The sequence below is a fragment of the Miniopterus natalensis genome, chromosome 16 (genome assembly GCF_054644295.1).
Source record: "Miniopterus natalensis isolate mMinNat1 chromosome 16, mMinNat1.hap1, whole genome shotgun sequence".
Taxonomy (NCBI): domain Eukaryota; kingdom Metazoa; phylum Chordata; class Mammalia; order Chiroptera; family Miniopteridae; genus Miniopterus; species Miniopterus natalensis.
In genome coordinates this window covers 3,570,494-3,589,408 of record NC_142096.1, presented here as the reverse complement: position 1 = coordinate 3,589,408, position 18,915 = coordinate 3,570,494, and the positions used below count along the sequence as shown (strand labels likewise).

Here is an 18,915-nt window from a genome sequence, read left to right as displayed (position 1 = left end):
TACAGGGTCCTTCACAACCTAGGCCAAAATGACCTTTTCAGCTTCGTCTGCCAATTCCAACCATTTAATGATTTACCACTCCACACTTTCACCTCAAATACTCTGTGGAATGAAATGGGTATTGTTTCATCAGATGCTCTTCCCTGACTCTCTCTGTGAACTCTTGAGCTCTGAGGGTAGAGGCCAAGCCTGTCTCTCTCACTGTCACACGCCCCAGTACCTGGTAGAGGCCAGGCCTGTCTGTCACAGGCCCTAGCACCTGGTAGAGGCCAGGTCTCTCTCACTGTCACATGCCCCGGCACCTGGTAGAGGCCAGGCCTCTCTGTCACACGCCCCGGCACCTGGTAAAGTGCCAGGCACTCAGACTGTGGGCCCTTGGTGACTATGTGTGGAATGCACAGATAAAAATACACCGGTTACAGTCCACTTCTCTGGAAAGCCTTCCACAACTACCCTAAATAGTAAATAAATAGTGAATCAAAGCCCACTCCCAGATTGCCTGGCATACTGGCTTTGTAGTCACGAAGATATCCCACCACAAACATGGTAGATGTTGCTTTTTCGTTTTTCTTAACCAGCTAAATGGAAATATTATTACTGAGTTGCTATAAAAATTAAACGAGCATAACATTTACTTAATGTCTGCCAAAATTTCACCTGTGGAAAATGGGAATAATAATACCCAACTTCATACGGCTATTGCAAGGACTGAATGAATTATACATGTAAAGTTTTAAAATGCCTGGCACATACTAAATATTCAATAAATGATAGATAACAATAAAAACAAAAAAAACAAAACAAAAAATTAAACGAGAAGTAAAACTGAAAAGTTAAGAGAATAAAACATGGGAGAGTATTTTTCAAACTTGAGATAGGAAAGGCTTTCTTAAGCAAGGTCCTAAAAGCACATCATATACTGTAGTATGAAAATTATTCAGGCCTGGCCGGTGTGGCTCAGCAGATGAGCATCGACCTAGGATCCAGGAGATCATGGTTCGATTCCTGGTCAGGGCACAGGCCCGGGTTGCGGGCTCGATCCCCAGTGAGGGGCATGCAGCAGGCAGCCGATCAATGACTCTCACTCATCATTGATGTTTCTCTCTCTCTCTCCCTCTCCCTTCCTCTCTCTGAAATCAATAAAGATATATTAAAAAAAAACCCAACCAACAAAGAAACAAACAAAAAACTATTCAGGTGTGACAGTATCAAAATTAAGACTTTCTGTTAAACACAGGAACACATAGATAAAACAACAGATGGGTCACACTTGGAGAAGAAATTTCAACACCAAAAACCAAAAGGGGACTCATATGTAGAAAATACAAAACAAAACAAAACACACAACACCATTTTAAATAAGTAAGAGCAATTGGAAGTCTAAGAGAAAAATGGGCAATAGATAAACAGAAGGGAAAATCCAACGAGTAGTGAAGCCTATGAAGAGTAATCAGAGAAATAAAAATTGAACCAACAATGACACACCACTATGCCACAGACTGGCAAAAATGGAAAGGCTGGAAAAATACCAAGTGTTGGCGAGGCTGTGAGGAGGCAAGACCAGCACTGCCGGTGGGAGGCAGACTGGAGTGCAGCAATGTGGGAGGGAAAGGAGGTGTGCATGTACCTCTCTAGTCATATACCCCTGAGAAACCCCAGAGTGACTTTTTACTCATCCGCTAGCTGTGTCTTATTAGAAGGACATAAAATAGTCAAAGATAAAAATACACTTAAAAGCTCCTGAGACCATACCTGTGAATCAATCACTGGACTTCCAATGCGCCTCTTCCATCCCGCTGTCTTCAAAAGGGATGCTAAAACAGCTAGCCCACCCAACACACCCAAAGCAATCTAAAAAAAAACAAAAAAAATTTAGGAATTTATGTAATTTCCCTCATCAATGTTCAAAAGTACTATAAATAGAAAGTATAAAAGTACTCAAAAAATGGGAGTGGATGGTATGCTCAAAGAATATAGGAGCCGCCTGGCCGGGTGTGGCTCAGTGGTTAAAGCGTCCACCTAGGATCCAGGCGATGAGGGTTCGATTCCCGGTCACGGCACATGCCCGGGTTGCGGGCTGCAGCCGATCAATGACTCTCTCATCATTGATGTTTCTATCTCTCTCTCTCCCTCTCCCTTCCTCTCTCTGAAATCAATAAAGATAAAAAAAAAAAAAAAGAAAAGTTTAAAAAAAAGAATATAGGAGCCAAACTGAAGGGACCCTCCCAGGGGCCAAATTTGGAACAATTTGAGCAAGACAATAGATAGTAATGGAATATAATCACTAGAATAAATAAGTATCCACTAGTCCATACTGATTTAAATAACTAACTGATAAAGAAATCAATGTGGGCAAAAGAACAGCTTTTCTTTGAAGTAGAATTCCAATGCAGAAATATAGAAGAAATGATGGAAACAGAAAATTACCACCACACAAATATCACAGTTAATACTTTTTACAGGAAAGAATTGTCAATAGATGCCAAAATTAGAGGGCAAAAGGATAGTAAGTGTGATATCTGCATAACCCCAAAGTATCTCTTCCTAAGATATTTATCAATTATAAATGGCACATACAGTAGAGAACTCTGCAGATAATCATCTTAGCCATGTGGTCAAAGTTAGTATCAGTAATGACATACTGACATGCAGTATCTTCTGACATGATTCCCTGAGAAGGGCATAACATCATCTGTGGTATCTGTTCTAAAACTACATTTAATCGTGGGAAAATATCAGATAAACCACAATAATCCACCAGTTCTCTCACAAGTGTTAGGGTCAGTCATGAACGACAACGAACGACTAAGAAACTGTCACAGATCAAAGGAGATGTGACGGCTCAAAGCAATGTGCAACCCTGGATTACATCCTAGAACAAAAAAGACTAGTAAAAAAAGTGTGAAATTCAAAGATGAGTTAATAGGACTGTATCAGTATTAATTTCCTGACAATGATCACTGCACTATAATTACATGAGATGTTAAAATCACAGGAGGCTGGGTGAAAAATATGATGCAGATCTCTTTATTTGGACCACTTTCCTGTTCATCTAAATTTTTTTATTTAAAAAAACATACTGTAAATATTTTAACAGTTTAAAATAAACTCACATCTGTCTGGATATGCGCGTCTCCTTGATTCATTTCATATTTGACTGAGAAAGAAATCTGATATTTAAAAGAAAGCAAATTAGTCATACCGAAAATATATAATACAAACCTACTTTTACTATAAAAATACATTTGTAGCTGGATTTTACCATAAATGCCACATTTTTGAAGTATCAATCTTACTAGTTGACCCTTACACATAAATGGATATGCTTTGGGAATTATTCACGCTGCTTAAATATCCCCTTTGAACACACATTAAGGAAAGAGGGGTTCATCAGGAGCTAGGTTAGGTTCATTAACAGCCGTCAATCCAAACTAATCAGTTCATTTTCTGATAGGTTTACGGAACTAGGAATATGACAGAACTTACGTATCAAGAATTTAGCAACTGGTGAAACAATCACACCCTAAGAGGCAGATTAATCGAAGGGCTGAATGAGAGCCTAGGGACACCGCTACATTAAAAGACAAGACGAGAACCACCACCACCAGTGAAAAGTGAGAAACAGGGCTGGGAGAGGCAGGAGAGGCAAGGTCCTGGGTCGGACCAGGGTCAGAGCACAGGGTTTCAAGGTCAAGAGTTCAGTGTCGAATGTGTTAAGAAATAAAGCCAGTGTATGTGAAATTCATTGCTGACCTTCACGGAGCTTTTTCAAAGAAGCACAATGGCCCATTTGTTTATTTTTTCCCTTCATTTCTCTTGCCCTAGGCGACGTATCGGTGAAGATTCTACACGAGAGGTCCAGTATTTTGCTGCCTATGTTTCCTCTAGGACTTTTATGGTTTCATGTCTAAGTTTTTTACCGATTTTGAGTTTATTTTTGTGTATGGTGTAAGTTGGTGGTCTCGTTTCTTTTTTTCGCATGTACCTGTCCAATTTTCCCAGCACCATTTATCGAAGAGACGGTCTTTACTCCATTGTATGCTCTCGCCTCCTTTGTCAAATACTAGTTGAGCGTAATGACGTGGGTTGATTTCTGGATTCTCTGTTCTGTTCCCCTGATCTCTATGCCTGTTCTTGTGCCAGTACCAGGCTGTTCTGATCACAGTGGCTTGGGCCAGATTGCAAATGGTGGAAGAATAAGTGGTTGGAAAATCAAGGAAAGATACACAATAGCAAGCTGCAAAGCTAACAGGATTGAGGAAGCATTTTATCGTTTAGTTATTTTAGTCTGCTTTTAAGAAGGGGCAACCTGAAGGTGTTAAAGCAAAGGAATGGGATTAACAGAGAAGCCGGCTGAGACGGGTGAGGGTGAAACAGGGCACTGGGAAAGTCTGCAAACAAGTAAAAGTAGATGACTAGCTAAAGAAAGGAGAAAGGGCTTCCCCCCTTAGAATTAGGGGCGGGAGACAAGGATGATGAAACAGGTGCTGCAGTGTCAGAGAGGAAACCTGAGGAAATTCGCACAGGGTAGTCTCAATCCTCATAAAACACGAGGGAAGGTCATCTGCTGTTGGTGGGAGCGCGGAGAAGTGGCGAATGCCTAAAACTAACACACAGTTTCTGCAGCAGCTGCCAAGAGGAATCAAGAAACGAACTGTACGTTCTACATTAGAATGAATTTAAGGTGGACCTTGTGAGTACAGTTTCATGATTCTCTCAACTCATTCTCTTATTTTCCAATTTGTCAAGACTTAGTTTGGAATATTTTGGACAATAAAAGTACTTAAAGAAAAGATCCAGAATTATTTTATATAAATAAATATACTTATACTCTTGGTTACCCGAGAGTGATCCCACCAGGAAATTTTGACCCAGGCAGTCTTTCGTCAGAGCATACTTCTGGGTGTCATCCTAGTGCAGTGTGCAAAAGCCATGGCAACGGAAACTAACTTTAACAGCAGGTCAGGCAGAACAGTGAGGACATCAGTCTTTCAGAGGAAAGTTATGCTGCGTGCAGTCTTCTTGCTCAATGAAAGCCTAGCTCCAATAGCACCAGGCTACAAGCACAAGCACAGCAGGGAGGCCAAAAGCACTCGCTGAAGAAACAAGAACACTAAAACTCAGCAAACTCAAAGAGTGGAAATTAGAAGCTATTAGTGAGTCTGCTGGGTGAGGGATGCTTATCCCCGTTTTTCCTGTTTTCAGAGAGGGAAGGGGACAACTGCTTAATCTCTGAGGAAAAAGAACAGTGGGGCCCCTTCTGGTTTGTCTCTATCTGTCTTCCGAGCAGAAACGTTTGATCCACTGGGCGAGGCTGAGCAGGAGCTGAGCACGTACGGCCCCGCCTTTCCCAGGCCGTTCTCCGGGGTGCAGCCTGTCCTCAGGGTGCACACGGCCTCTCCCCCATACAGACCCTGCCAGGCAGGAGAGGCCTTTAGTTCTGTGGTTAAGCTTAACTGAGATGGGGAAAGAGCAGAAAGCCCACTCAGCTGTAAGTCCAAACTGCATTCTCTAGTTCATTTTAGCACGACTAGTTATAAAGCTCATCCGTTTCATCTTTCTGCCAGTTGAAGTGTGTCTTGAAGTGGGCAAGACTGCCCACTGGAAAGTCTGAGTTCCTGGTTTAATTAGGCAAGCAGACAAAATCTTTTTTTCTTTTTAAATTAATTATTTTATTTTGAGAGAGACAGATCAATTTGTTGTTCCACATATTTATGCATTCATTGGTTGATTTTTGTAGGCCAGGGCAAGGAGAAGACAAAATCTTAACAGAAGCAGGGTGGCCAAAGAGAAGAGCAGCAGAGAGATGCTCCCTCTCCGCATCCCCCAGCATCCTGAAAGGGATGCCCGACTGTTGGTGACACTGTCTACAAAAAACTTATTCTTGCCTTTTTAATACTCAGGCTCCATAAGAACTCACCTCTTACCATTATTAGAGAAAAATAATTAAGATTTGACTATATAAAGAACAGTGTTCATGTAGAACTTGAGAAAGGACGAATTGCCTTTTGACCGCAAGGTAACTGTATCCCATATTTAATGCACACACAGGCACAGGTTAGTCAAGAACTCACCTTCACAAACTGGCTGCTGGGATCTTTGACATCAATGTCACTGTAGCCAATGGTGATTAAGGGAGGGTAGATGTTTCCATTTTTTGTGTTGGGTACAAGGCGGATGCTGTTTGAAAGAAAATACACTTCTCGTTATAAGTACATGTAGGCCCTTAAACATATACTTAACTTATGGTTTCTTTTGAACTTAATCTGGACTTAACATGGAGGTGAAGACAGAGGAGGCCTGCCTACTGCAACCACCTGGCAGGCTCCTTCCCATGTACCCATTTCAGCCCACTGACACTCGCCCTACCCTCCACCCCTCAACCGGCTCTAATTCAGCAGGTCTAGAGTGAGTGAGGCTTGTAACGTGAATTCTGACGAAACTCCACAAGCTCGTTGTAATTGTCTTCTTGGTGTCTCGCCTCTATCGGTGTAACCTCATCTGCCACACAGATATCTAAAACAACCTTAGGTTTTGTTTCCGTTAAGTTGTCTTCGTTGTTTCCCTTTGATTATTGGTAAACGCACTCTTTTATGATATTCTGCTTTATGCTTTAAGCCTAATTTAGCGTGAAAGACATTTGTTTACCTCAGTGATATCTGTGTAGCAATTCGAATGAATCTTGGCTGACTTTCTAGGTCATTTTCTCGCCCACTTAGTGCATCCACTAGGAAAATGCGCCGAGTTAGAAGCCACTTGCCAGAGTTACTGTCTTTAATCATAAAAAGAAAAAATGGCATTAAAAATACCTTCAAATTGTTCAAGGTGGCTCTCAAGGAGAAGCTGACTGGATAAATTTAACACACAAAATTGGTGCATTTTGTAAGACGATTGCAGAAAACACTATTGCTGTAAGAACTTCCCACTAGATTTCCCAACTTTATGAATGTTTTCTGACTGATTGGACTTTTCATCACTTTGGAAAAGTGATCCCTGCACATTTCCTGAATAAGCAGAGTTTTATAATATGGGAAACAATGAAAGAAACGAATTTGTCCAGAAAGCAGCTCCTGAACAATTTGAAGAAGCCCCAGGTTACAGTTCTATTAATTTTCTCAGGACACTCTTTTAGCAATAATATGATTTCTTAACAATAAGCCTGACACACTTTGTAAAAGTTTCTAAATATACCGGCAATCTTATTGTTTTACTTTTTAACATGCTATATAAAACCATACAATAAGAGGGAATCTATGACCTTTCTTACAATCCATGGTTTATTCAGTTATCAGGTTGTTTGGTCTATTTGTTGGGTTCAGCTCAGGGAAAGAATGGTGTGCATGGATGTCTTACCTTGGTTCACAAATTTCTTATTGTGTTGAAGATTTAGATTTAAAACAGGCAGAGCCCAAATATATTGGTGTTGACTGTCATCGGTATATTCAAGGTATAGATCATAAAATATAGGAGTGGGAAAATCTGTCAAGATCTTAGAAACAGGAATCAAACACTGGAAGATAAAATTAAAAATAAAAGCATCCCAACTGAATATTACAACACATATTATCTTTCAAAGGCTATTTTTAAAAAAATTTCATAAAATGTTTAAATTACCTTGTTGATATGCATTTCCTTGTGCTTTCTAATACATGAGGCTATAGATGATTTTTTTTTTAAAATAAGGACCAAAAAAACCTAACAGTAAAGAACTGCCTGGCTCTTGTCCTACAACCCAGCTGAAGAGGGCATGCCTTCACTCTCAACATCACGGTACAGCAGTGAGACGGGATGTGGCCCTAATTCTTCCTCCTGATGTACAATGCTGTCTATGACTTGGCCCCCTAACAAAGCCAGGCTTATTTCTCACTGCTCCCTACCAGTTTAAAGTCCATTCATACTAATCAGCGTGCAGCACCTAAATGTGCTATGTGCTCTTCCATGTCTCTCAAATGCTACAAATGTTGCTCCTGCCTGACAGTCCCTTTCCCACTATGTTCTCCTGGCAAACTCATATTCATCCTAGAAAACCAAGTATCACTCCCACCATGAAGTCCTTCTCTGCTTCCTCAGGAACTGACCCCTGGTGTGTGCCAATATGGTACCTTGTCCATACCTACAGACTAACACTTAATGTACTCTTTGCAACATTTTGTCTATATAGCTGTTTACTACACTGTGAAGCACTTGATAGGCAGCCAAGTTCAAAGGAAAAAGCATGATTTTTTAACTTAACAGAATATTGGCTGCACAATTTACCTGATGCAAGACCTTTGAGTAAATTACCTAATTTCACCGAGCACCACACTTCCTCCTCTGTGAAGTACAGATAATATGCATTTCACATAGTATTTCACGGCCCAGATAACAATGATAAAATGCTGAACACACAGCAGCAGGCACTTAACAAGTGTTGATTCTTCTGGCCATGGCAGACATATAACATTCTGTTTTCCTTTTTTTTGGGAAAGAATATATGTCATTTCTGATAATAAAAGTGAATTCATGTTTGTGATATAAAAAAGAAAATCACACGTAATCCCACCATCCAGATATAACCACGTTAAAAATGTTTATTTTCTTCCAGTGTTTTCCATGATACTATTTTTCATCGTGGCTTTAACGAAACTGTAATCACAGTTTTGTTCTATGGTGAGTGTATATGCATTTAATCAAGAAGTATTTTTGTAAACTAGTGAATGTTTGATGGCTCATACTACTCTGTTGAACCATACTGTAATTTCAAAATGGTCACCGGAAGGAGGGCGGTCAGGAGGGAAGAGGAAGGAAAGTGTGGAGGGAGGGAAAAGACAGCACTATTACTTGTTACTGGGAGTAGGGCGGGTAGACGGAGGGGGAGTAACATTTTTATTAAGTCACTAAAAATAAAATAACATTTTTACTGTATTCCAAAATTCTCAGAAGTAGACGCTGCTTTTAAGACCTGTATGCCTAAGGTGAGTCAACAACCGATTATGAAAATCTAACATCACATGATGTATAAAACTCTAAGGCAGACACGGTGCTCTCTTCATGCTAATTCATATAAGATTTTCTGTACCCAGGCTAATAAAAAATTACATCAATCAGTGAAATTCTTCATTACTACTCAAAACATCTCCAGTTTCAAACATTCAAAGATTATTCCAATTATACTAATGTTTTGAAAATGAAACTAAAATACAGACTATTGGATACAGTTCAAACTGTAACTTACGTTTTGTTGGTAGGTTGTTCCAAAAGAGTAAGCAGCATTTAATCTAGTTTCTGTGTCTGGACAGAGCTACAGCAGAAGGATACAATTGATAAATTTCTCTCACAAATGTTTTCCTGGCTTATAGTCAAGAATTCTCAAGTCCCAACATGGATACACACTTTATAGAACACTTATTTAATGTATTAAAGGTAGGAAAAGAGAACATCTTTATTTAAATTAAAGTCATAACTTAAGGTGGTTTCAAGAAATTCCAATTTAAAGTACAAGAAAAAAATCAACCATAGCATGTAACTGATGCTCCATTCAAGCAATAAACTAATCTTTCCTCAGGCAAAAGTAAGGCACATTAGTGATTCTTTAGCTAGAATCATGCTCACCTGTAAAACACCACCTTCTAAAGTTTGCCACTTGAGAAAATTTCCTCTTACATCATAGGAAGCAGCAACAAACTTCATTTTTGTATTCTGATTAAAGAAAGATTGGAATAAAATAATGTCACATACTCTAAAAGCAACATACTGTTCTACAAAGAAATTTTCATTGATGACTGACCCTTTCTGTTTCCAGAGATCAAATATTAAATTCAATTATCTTTATTTTGAAGCAAAATTAATCTATAAATCTCTACAACTGAACACACCTAAAATAAATGGACGGTTTTTGTTTGTTTGTTTTTGGCATGGAAACTATTGTTTCAGAATTGAGGGGCAGTGCTAGTGACAGATAACCTCCATTCAAACCTGTTACACAGGGGAGGGAATAATCTATCACTTCATTCTAGAGAGTCAAAAGATTGGAGGTGAGAATTTGGACCTGTGCAGTGCTGGGGAAATAGGATAGAGCCCTAGTCTGTGTCTGGAAGCACTTCTTAAATGTGTAGAGATATAGAGGGACAGATTGTTTTGCATCTGCTGATGAGAACTGCCCTTCCCTTCCCAACCCTACAAGTATATGTGCTGCCATCACCACATAATCCAGACATATGCATATATGCACTCAAATAAGACAGCTAAACTCTATATTGTTTAGTTCTTATGAATAGCTGATACTTAAAAATTTAAAAACCTAAAAATGCAATAATTACGACTAGTAATGTTCTTACTACTTTTCAAGTTGAAAGTCAAAATGTAGTTATGCTTGTACCTGGTTTTGCCCTTTAAAACTGAAATTTGTAGGAAGAGGTATAGTACTGAGGACCTGAGGTGCTAGTCCAAGCTGATCTCCATAGAACAGCCACGGAAGATTCTGTCTCCTATAAACAATTACAATTGTTTTAACAACGGGGAAGCAATATTTATACTAATATTTGTGAAAGTAACTGCACTTAAGTTGGTCAAAATGACAGTTCATCCATCAGAATATCCTTACCAAAATGAAATAGAATGAACAGTGCCCAGGCCAGCAGTATTGTCAAAGACTAACTGAAACAGTCGACAGGCATCGTAAGTGGCAGAGTAAGAATTCATGTTCATCACACACATATTCCCAAGAGCTTGGCAGGATGTCAGATTGGCATATACCTACCAGACAACAAGGAAACAGAACACGGAGCTTAATCTCCTAAGAAAAGCTGATGTAATAGATTATGCTTGGTTTTAATTTTACCTATTCCCTTTGCCTTTCGATACCTTTCCTGAACATTTTCTTTACATATTCTCTTTCAATCCCCTAGAAAGGGTTTATTCTTCTCATAGAATAAGACTAAAGAGATATATCTACTTAGAGAGAAAACTTTTATGGTCTGGGAGGGGGGAAAGGTACAATTCTTCAAAATTATATAAAACTATTTAAAAAAAATTCAAACCCAACAAGCAGCTGCTGATGATTGCAAATACTTTGTAAACCATTCTGAAGTGAAAGACATGCCCTGCAAACAAAAAGAGGAATTTTAGTTTTAAGTTCAAATAAAAGTTCCTTAATACTACAGCAACCAGATCCTAGCCTGCTCCGCCCCAAGCTCTGCCGGCATAGGGTCCTCACTGCTTATCAACTAACTACTCCTCAGTCGTCTACTCCTACTCTCTTGGATTTGTGACCTCTTCAGGTCCAATTCATTCACACTTCCCGTTTTATATCCCAGATGCTGTCATCACCAGGATCTGTTGCAAAAGCTCTAACTCTTCGCCACCATGCTCTCCTCTTAAATGAGGCACCTGGCTGGATAGGGATAGTCCTCATTTCCCCAGCGACTGCCATGTATAGGCACTGTGAGGAATGTATTATTATTATGCCCAATTTCCAGACAATAAAACTGAAGTTTAGGAATGTCAACTAAGTCCAAAGATACAAAGCGGATGTCTGGTAAATGCAGGATTGAGTTCTATTCTCTGGTGCTCCTAACTAAATTATGCTGCATTCTTTGCAGGATCTATATTGGATCTTTCAGCTTGAACATTCTGAGATGCACTGAAAAAGGAGTGAGCTAAGGTGGAGAAGACAATAACTGAACTTATGAATTATAATGCTGAGTTGTCAGTCTAATGTTCCTTAGACGGATAGTTTCTCTTTTAAAGTGATTTACACACAAATGTTGCTCATTTTAGTCCCAAATTAATTACCAAAGAAGCGCGGAAATATTCTTAACAATGAAACAAAAAATTTAAACATACTCACAAGCTCTCCATAACGTGCAGCTGAAATGATAAGTGGAGGAAAATTTCCTGTGTTGCTGAAACATAAGCCCCCCGTCTAAAAAATGAATGAACAAATAAAACAGTTTATAGAACAGTATGAATAATTTAATTTCAAAATATATATGTTATCAATTTGATTAGCCTTACTAAAATGTTAGGTTCTAAACACGCACAGGACCTGCTGGTTTTAATGAATGTTGGCTCGCATCGGACACACCTGTCAATATAACAAAAATAATATTTTAAATGTTAATGAGTTATACTAAGCCTAAATTTAATCAAGAACTTATCTTCCAAAACACTAGATTAGATTTATTCAGCTAAGCAATTTCTTGTAAGAAGTAAACAAATTAAAAATATTAATACTGATTTGAATAGTTTTATATCACTTTTAGTATTATAAGGCAAATTATAAATAAATACAATTAATAATAGGGGAGTATTCTTTTGAAACCACATGGGATGTAAAAAATAAATAATACTGAACAGCAAAGATGAGTAAATCGCTCAATTAACAAATGAGCCCAACAAATGCATATAAATGAAATCCAATCCATTTTTATAAGTACTTATATCAAATATACTTTCCTTATTTTATCTGCTACAAAGCAAAAAGGTAACATGCTGAAAAGAAACATGTATCTATTCCTTATCAAACCTACAACCAACACTTTTAAAGTCCATTGGTCATCACAGTTTATTTTGGGAAAACATTTTTCATTAATGAGTAACACAAAGAACAGAGGGCACTGAACTAGTGGGGACACTGATGGTGTAGATGGGTGTTCGTTACTTGCAAGACAGAGCTAGGGCATGGCACTGAACTCTAACCACAGTAAGCAGGATGCATTATATATTATGTTACAGAGTGTATGCAAATTACATAACAAACAAAAATAGCTTCTGAAGCACTTACTCTGTAGCGCTACGCTAAGAATTTAACATTTATTTCTAAGCTGTGATAACAGATGATGAAGTGGGTGGTATATCCCACTCTAAAGACAAGGAGATTGACCTATTGAACTATCCAAAGTCAAACAACTGATAAGAGACAACATATGAACGCTATTCTGTCTCATTCTCTAGGCCATGGCTTCTTTAGCTGTTAATGTCTACTTCTATCCTTCCTTGGGTTATGTGAGGAGCAAATGCTATAGGACAGTACTTTAAAAAGGTACAGATTCTGCGTAAATATAAAATGATATTAATGAAGCCATCAGGCAGCACACTGCTTACCTGTTTCCTAAAGCATTGGCTACTGTAAAAGAGTTTTCATTCCCATCACAGAGCTTACAAGCTGCTTGAGACAACAATGCTCCATTTGCATCTCTTTCCACTAAACAATTTAAAAACAGAATTAAGATGTAACTCATAATTAACATCTAAGCTTTTATATACTTAGGAAAACTCACTCGTAATTCTAATAATTCTCAAAATGTTATTTGCATTAAAAAAATGTTAAGCACCTCAATAACACAGAAAAGTAAAACCCTCCCCACTCACAGAGAAAAATACAGAAACTAAATTTCCAAATCCTCACAGCAAAAATTAGTATTTTTTCTTGAAAAATTTCCTTACCTCTTACCTGTATGCTCCTGTTACACTGGGAATGAGGAAAACAAGCATTTTTACAGACTGCTGTTAAGTTTCTGCCACTTAGAGGGCTTTTGATAGTATCTATTAAAATTTTAAATTCACATACCCTACACCACTACAATTTCATTTTTAGATACCTAACCTACTGAAACACATGTACACTGTATAAGGATACTCATCAAAGCATTATTTGTTAGAAAACAACCTTAATATTTAAAATAGCAAAATGGTGGTTTATCTACACTATGAAATGCTACAGGGTGGGTTAAAAAGAATGAGATAGGTCTAACAGCTCACACTGCTAAGTGAAAAAAGTGTGCTGTGAAACAGTATTTTGTTATGAAATATTTATATAAAGACACCACTTACATTTCCTGTGACTACAATGTATATCTGTATGTTAAAAACAGGAAAAAAAAATTCTAGAAGCACACACACACAATACGATAACAATTACTTTGGGGCAGAAGGAGTAATAGAGACTTTGTGAAAAATGGTCAGAGACCATCAGTCCCGATCATAATGTTATCCAGGAGGTTTTGAGGTGTTAAGATTTTGCAAGGTGGTAAAAACAACTGTAGCAAAAGTAAAGGTGAACAACTTATTCCTCCCAATCATCCTGGCTCAGTAAATGGTGACTCCATTTGACCATTTTCTCAGTACCTATATTTAAAAAATTAAAACTAGAAAGTAAATCTGCACGTCCTGCCAGCTCTCTGTTCAGAGTCTATCCAGAAGCTGGATTATTCTCTCTACTTCCATAACTGTTACCTGGACTGACGCTATCATCTGTACCCTGGACTTCTGCGACGGATTCCTAATGAATTCCCCAGGAAGAAGCTCATTTAAAAACTAAATGTGATCATTTCACTTCTCTGAAAACCTTCCGATGATCTTCCATCTCACACAGGTTAATTTCCAAGGTAACGATCACAGCCCACAGGGCCTTACATGATCTGCACCCCGTCACCCCAACCTCTCAGACCCTCTGCTTCCACTTTCCTCCTCTGCTACAGCCACATCAGTACATTGCTGACCCCTGACTATGCCAAGTACGTGCCCGTCTTAGGACCTTTGCACTTGCGATTCCTTCTGCCTAGAATGTCCAGGCATCTACACGGCTCTGTAAGAATCTACTTCTTACCTAAAATATGGCCAGTGGGGCAGTGGCACTTTCCTTCTGCAGTTAAACCACCAGGGCAAGAAATGCAGTTCCAGCCATCTTTGGTAACACCTTTCTAAATTAAAAAAAAAAAAAAATTATTTTCTCCCTCTTAATCAACTTTTTCCTCCTTAATTAATCGTGTAAGTCCAAAAAGCCACAATACGGTATAATCTGCAGTTTTTATTCACATACATAATACACAAATGGGCCACATAGAAATTTCCTGGGTAGCCAATTTGTGCTTATATTCCAAAATTAAGATATACACTTATAACTATGTATTGACTGCTATTAACTCTGGGCAATAGTTCTCTCTTCTTCATGATTTTCAGTTCAAATGCGTCCTTGCTTTCATAATTAACACCATCATTCAGTTTTTCCATTTACAAAGATAAAACAACAAAATTCAACAGAATTCAGTAAACAGTCAATTAATAGTTTAGTCTTACTTGTCTTAAAGTAATTATTCTAATTTTTAATACTTCAAGTACATTAGCTTTTAAAAATTAAGTTATGATTCAAAATAGTTATGGTATATAACTGATGTGTAAACAAAGTTGTTAAAGTTAAATTATGAGGCTATTCCCTTCTATCCATTAATAGTTTGTACCAGTAAAATATGACATCATTCAAAATTGGGCTTATTATATGATTTAGAAAAACCTGAGATAAAAATACAGCAATTATATTACAAACATGAATGTAGCCAAAATTAATAGAGAACAGTGGTAATAAAAAACAATGCCACAAATTACTTTACATTTTGGTTGAAAAACTGGGTCTTTCAATAAATGCTCCTATATTTGGTAGCACATTTACATAAGACTATTTAAAAATTAGGACTTCTTAGCAATGCCACTGAAAAACAAGTCTCCTTTGGCATCACTTCATAATAGTGGCTACTTATAAGGTCATTATTTCCAAAAATACAAAAGTATCAAAATGATCATCAAATATGTAAGCACCAGCCATAAAGTAGGACAACTGGTAACTTTATATTAAATTCCCAGATTCAATGCTTCTTTTAACACAGACAATGAGAAGAAATATTACTATAAAAGTCAGAAGTGGCACACGCTTAATTATCCAAAATGACTGAAAATATATTTCTGTTAAGAATCACCATATATAATAACTATTAGCTTCCTAATTTTCCAAAAATGACATAATGAAATGACTAAGAGAACAGCAACATATATTATTTAACCTACTTAATAATGCAATTGACATTTCAAAAACTTATCAACTTAATATCATTATGAACATGAATTATATAAAATGCTGACACAGAGGTCTAAGACTTGGAACTCAATTTGTACCAGGCGAAGGATACACATATTCCAAATTGCTCTATATATGTATCATTCATCTATTTTTCTTTATAACTAACTGAGTTACTCTATGAGGAAAAGTAAAAACACACATTTTCACAGCTTTGTGGGTTTTTTAATTTCAGAATTTAAAAAGCAATATTCCTGTTTATTCCAAGTGTGCATAAAATTTCACTAACCTCCCAAAACTTACTCTAGGAAAAAAAAAAGTTAGCTTTATAATGTTAATGGCTGTGGGAAAATAGTAGTGTACAGTATTAAGTGGTAGTTTAAAAAATAAATTTAATTTACTACTTTTTACAGTAAAATTATTTAAAGATAACTGCTTCATACCATGTCTTCTGGGCACTTTTTACAAATAATATCAGCTCCTCCATTATTAGAGATCATCTGAAATCCTGGTAGACACACACATGAAGTTCCTAAAAAGAAGAGAGCCAATTTAGACCTTGGTAAATAAAAATAAAATTCCAAGACAGGAAACTTTTAATAATCCTTAAGATCTAGAGAAAAAGTGCGGTAGTTAAGAGAAAGACTCTGGAACTAGTACTGCCTAGGTTCAAATCCAGAAACATACTCCTTGGGTTCTAATTTTGATTCTGCTACTTAGCTGTGTGACCTTGAGCAAGATACTGAACTTTTTTGTGCTCTGGCTTCCGCTTTGGTAAAATGGAAAAAACCAATTCTTCCCTCATAGTTGGTATGAACATTATATGTAAAGGTCTTAGGATGTGTTAGGTACATGGTTGGTATTGTGCTTGCCACTATTTTTAGTGCAAGCATAATAAATTATTGAACTAACACACTACTGATTAACTGATATGTAAATTTCTCACTTCTATTTCACCCAAACACACACACATGTTCGATAAATTTAAATTTACTTTGTCAAAACAAAACCTTATTAGAAAAGTTACATTCATCCCAATAAATTACCATATTCCTCTGTTTGCACAGATAGTAAACATTATGAGATAATCGCCGCTCAGTGTGCTGAGTAGGTGCGGATGTCATTTTCTAAGGAAGCCTGAAGTGGAAACAGCACCCACAGAAACCTTCGCAGTAGAACACATATACCTGGGTTCATAATTATGAAACTCACACCATATACTTTAGAGTCTGCGAAATTCTTTCTCATCACCTGAGGAGCCTGACCCGTCCTACACGATGACTTAAATGGGGATATGTCAGATTTGACGATGGCAGAAATTTAACACCATGGGTGTGACAAAATTGAGACTGAAAACATCTTAGACTTTAGAATATAGGAGAAGTCTTATTCTAAGCGGTTTCCGTGAGGGGAACCAGGGCCAAATATGATGGATATTTCAAGCAAAAATAAAATAAAATAAAATAATAAAATAAAATAAAATAAAAATTAAACTTAATTTGAAGAGACTTTAAGGGCAATTAGTAACATTCAATAATAAAAGTGACAAGTCCTAAGGAAATCCGTAATATCATGGACACATCCTATCGTGGAAACACATAGTTCCAGGCTCAGGGCGGAGAGACGCGTGTTCTTCCTGTTCCCAACTGAGGCGACAGAGGGGACGTCACAGCCTCACCTGGGCTTCATTTTGCTTATATGTAAAAATGAGAAGACTGCACCTGCTCAAGGTTAAGGCCCCTTCCAGCTCTAAATTTCTGGGATTTGAAAAGTAAGATAAACGGTTATCAAAGTCCGAGGGCCAATGTGCATCCCTTCCCCAGCCTGTCCTGTCCCCTGCTTCCCGCGGCCCGTCCTGTCCCCTGCTCCCCGCGGCCTGTCCTGTCCCCTTCTCCCTGTCCTGTCCCCTGCTCCCTGCAGGCTACCCTGTCTGTCCCCTGCTCCCTGCAGCCTGTCCTGTCCCCTGCAGCTCAGATGACTTCTCCATTGTTTCTACCTCGACAGGCAGCTTTCCAGGGGCTCCCTGAAGGCCCTAGGCTGAGGAGGGGGGGGACTGGCGCCCGCTCGCGCGCGGGTGGCGGCCTGGGGGTCCCCAGACAGGTGTTCGGGCGACGTCGGGGACCGGCCCGGGCCCGCCCCTCCCCCTCACCGTGGGCGGCCCGCCTCTGGTCGGCGCCGCAGCGGGCGCAGGCGAGCGCGGAGATATCGAAGTACTGGTTGTGGCCGCAGGTCTCTGGCTGCCGGAAAGGGAGGGAGAAGCTCTGGGCCTGGGAGACGCCGGGGAGGACCCACTGGAGGAGCACAGTCACCACAGCCGCGGGGAAGGCGGCCGGGACCGCCATGGCCGCCCCTGCGCCGCGGCCGCCCGTCGCCATGGTGCCGACGCCCGCGGCTGCGCAGTTTCCAGCGCCCCGTCAGCCCTTGCGGCGACTCTGCAGAGCCGATTGGTCAACTTCGGCCTGAGGCTCCGGAAGTGTCTACGGAAAGCTGCTTGGTTGCTAGGTTACCAAAGCCGCGGGAAGCTGGTTGGTCGTAAAAAGAAAGAATGCGGGGTGAGCCCACCTTGGGGCCTGGGAGGTCCCACCCTGTCTTTGAAAACCTTTGTTTCAAACGCTGGGACGGGAACCGTCTGCGGGACGGGAACTCGATTTGGAGGTCGGAAGATAAAATAGCACCGGAAAGAAAAATACCAGATTGCATCGCACAAATTAAAAGTATTTCATAAACTGTTAAATGATATATACGTCAGAATTCATCCAGATTAGGTCATTTCGTGTTAAAGGATTAACAGTCCAAAAAGTATTTGTCGAAATACGTCTGTCGGAAAAGTAGGCAGAACGCTGATAGGCAGCGCTGGGAGACTGGCTCAGAAACCAAAGAAAGGTATTTCCTGCCAGACCTTTCTTTGCGTTTCTTTCCTTATTTTGAGCACAAAAAAACCGTGTATATAAAATGCGATAATATTCGCCCCTCTTGTGAATAAAGAAGGAACCTAATACTTTTAAATCAAATTTATAGACATGGATGTTGTCTTTCAAAGTAGACACCCATGGAGGCTGTTAGCCCCCCCAAAACATTTCAAAGTT

General features: G+C 39.0%; 1 protein-coding gene across 2 annotated transcripts in view; it reads right to left on the bottom strand.

The window, feature by feature from the left end:
- Positions 1-18,204, bottom strand: part of TMEM67 (transmembrane protein 67) — a 30,379-nt gene extending 12,175 nt beyond the window's left edge. The window contains exons 1-16 of one of the 2 annotated variants that reach the window (XM_087825273.1): positions 17,979-18,204; positions 16,273-16,361; positions 14,588-14,681; positions 13,084-13,183; positions 11,995-12,064; positions 11,828-11,902; positions 11,019-11,081; positions 10,583-10,734; positions 10,358-10,466; positions 9,592-9,678; positions 9,215-9,280; positions 7,354-7,510; positions 6,649-6,772; positions 6,075-6,180; positions 3,114-3,170; positions 1,753-1,851 (exon numbers count right to left, since the gene is read on the bottom strand). In XM_087825273.1, the coding sequence (XP_087681399.1) occupies positions 1,753-1,851; positions 3,114-3,170; positions 6,075-6,180; positions 6,649-6,772; positions 7,354-7,510; positions 9,215-9,280; positions 9,592-9,678; positions 10,358-10,466; positions 10,583-10,734; positions 11,019-11,081; positions 11,828-11,902; positions 11,995-12,064; positions 13,084-13,183; positions 14,588-14,681; positions 16,273-16,361; positions 17,979-18,204 (1,674 nt within the window). The remainder of the gene's footprint in view (positions 1-1,752; positions 1,852-3,113; positions 3,171-6,074; positions 6,181-6,648; positions 6,773-7,353; positions 7,511-9,214; positions 9,281-9,591; positions 9,679-10,357; positions 10,467-10,582; positions 10,735-11,018; positions 11,082-11,827; positions 11,903-11,994; positions 12,065-13,083; positions 13,184-14,587; positions 14,682-16,272; positions 16,362-17,978) is intronic. The other variant, XM_087825274.1, reaches the window with a different exon arrangement.
- Between the last annotated feature and the right edge of the window lie 711 nt (positions 18,205-18,915).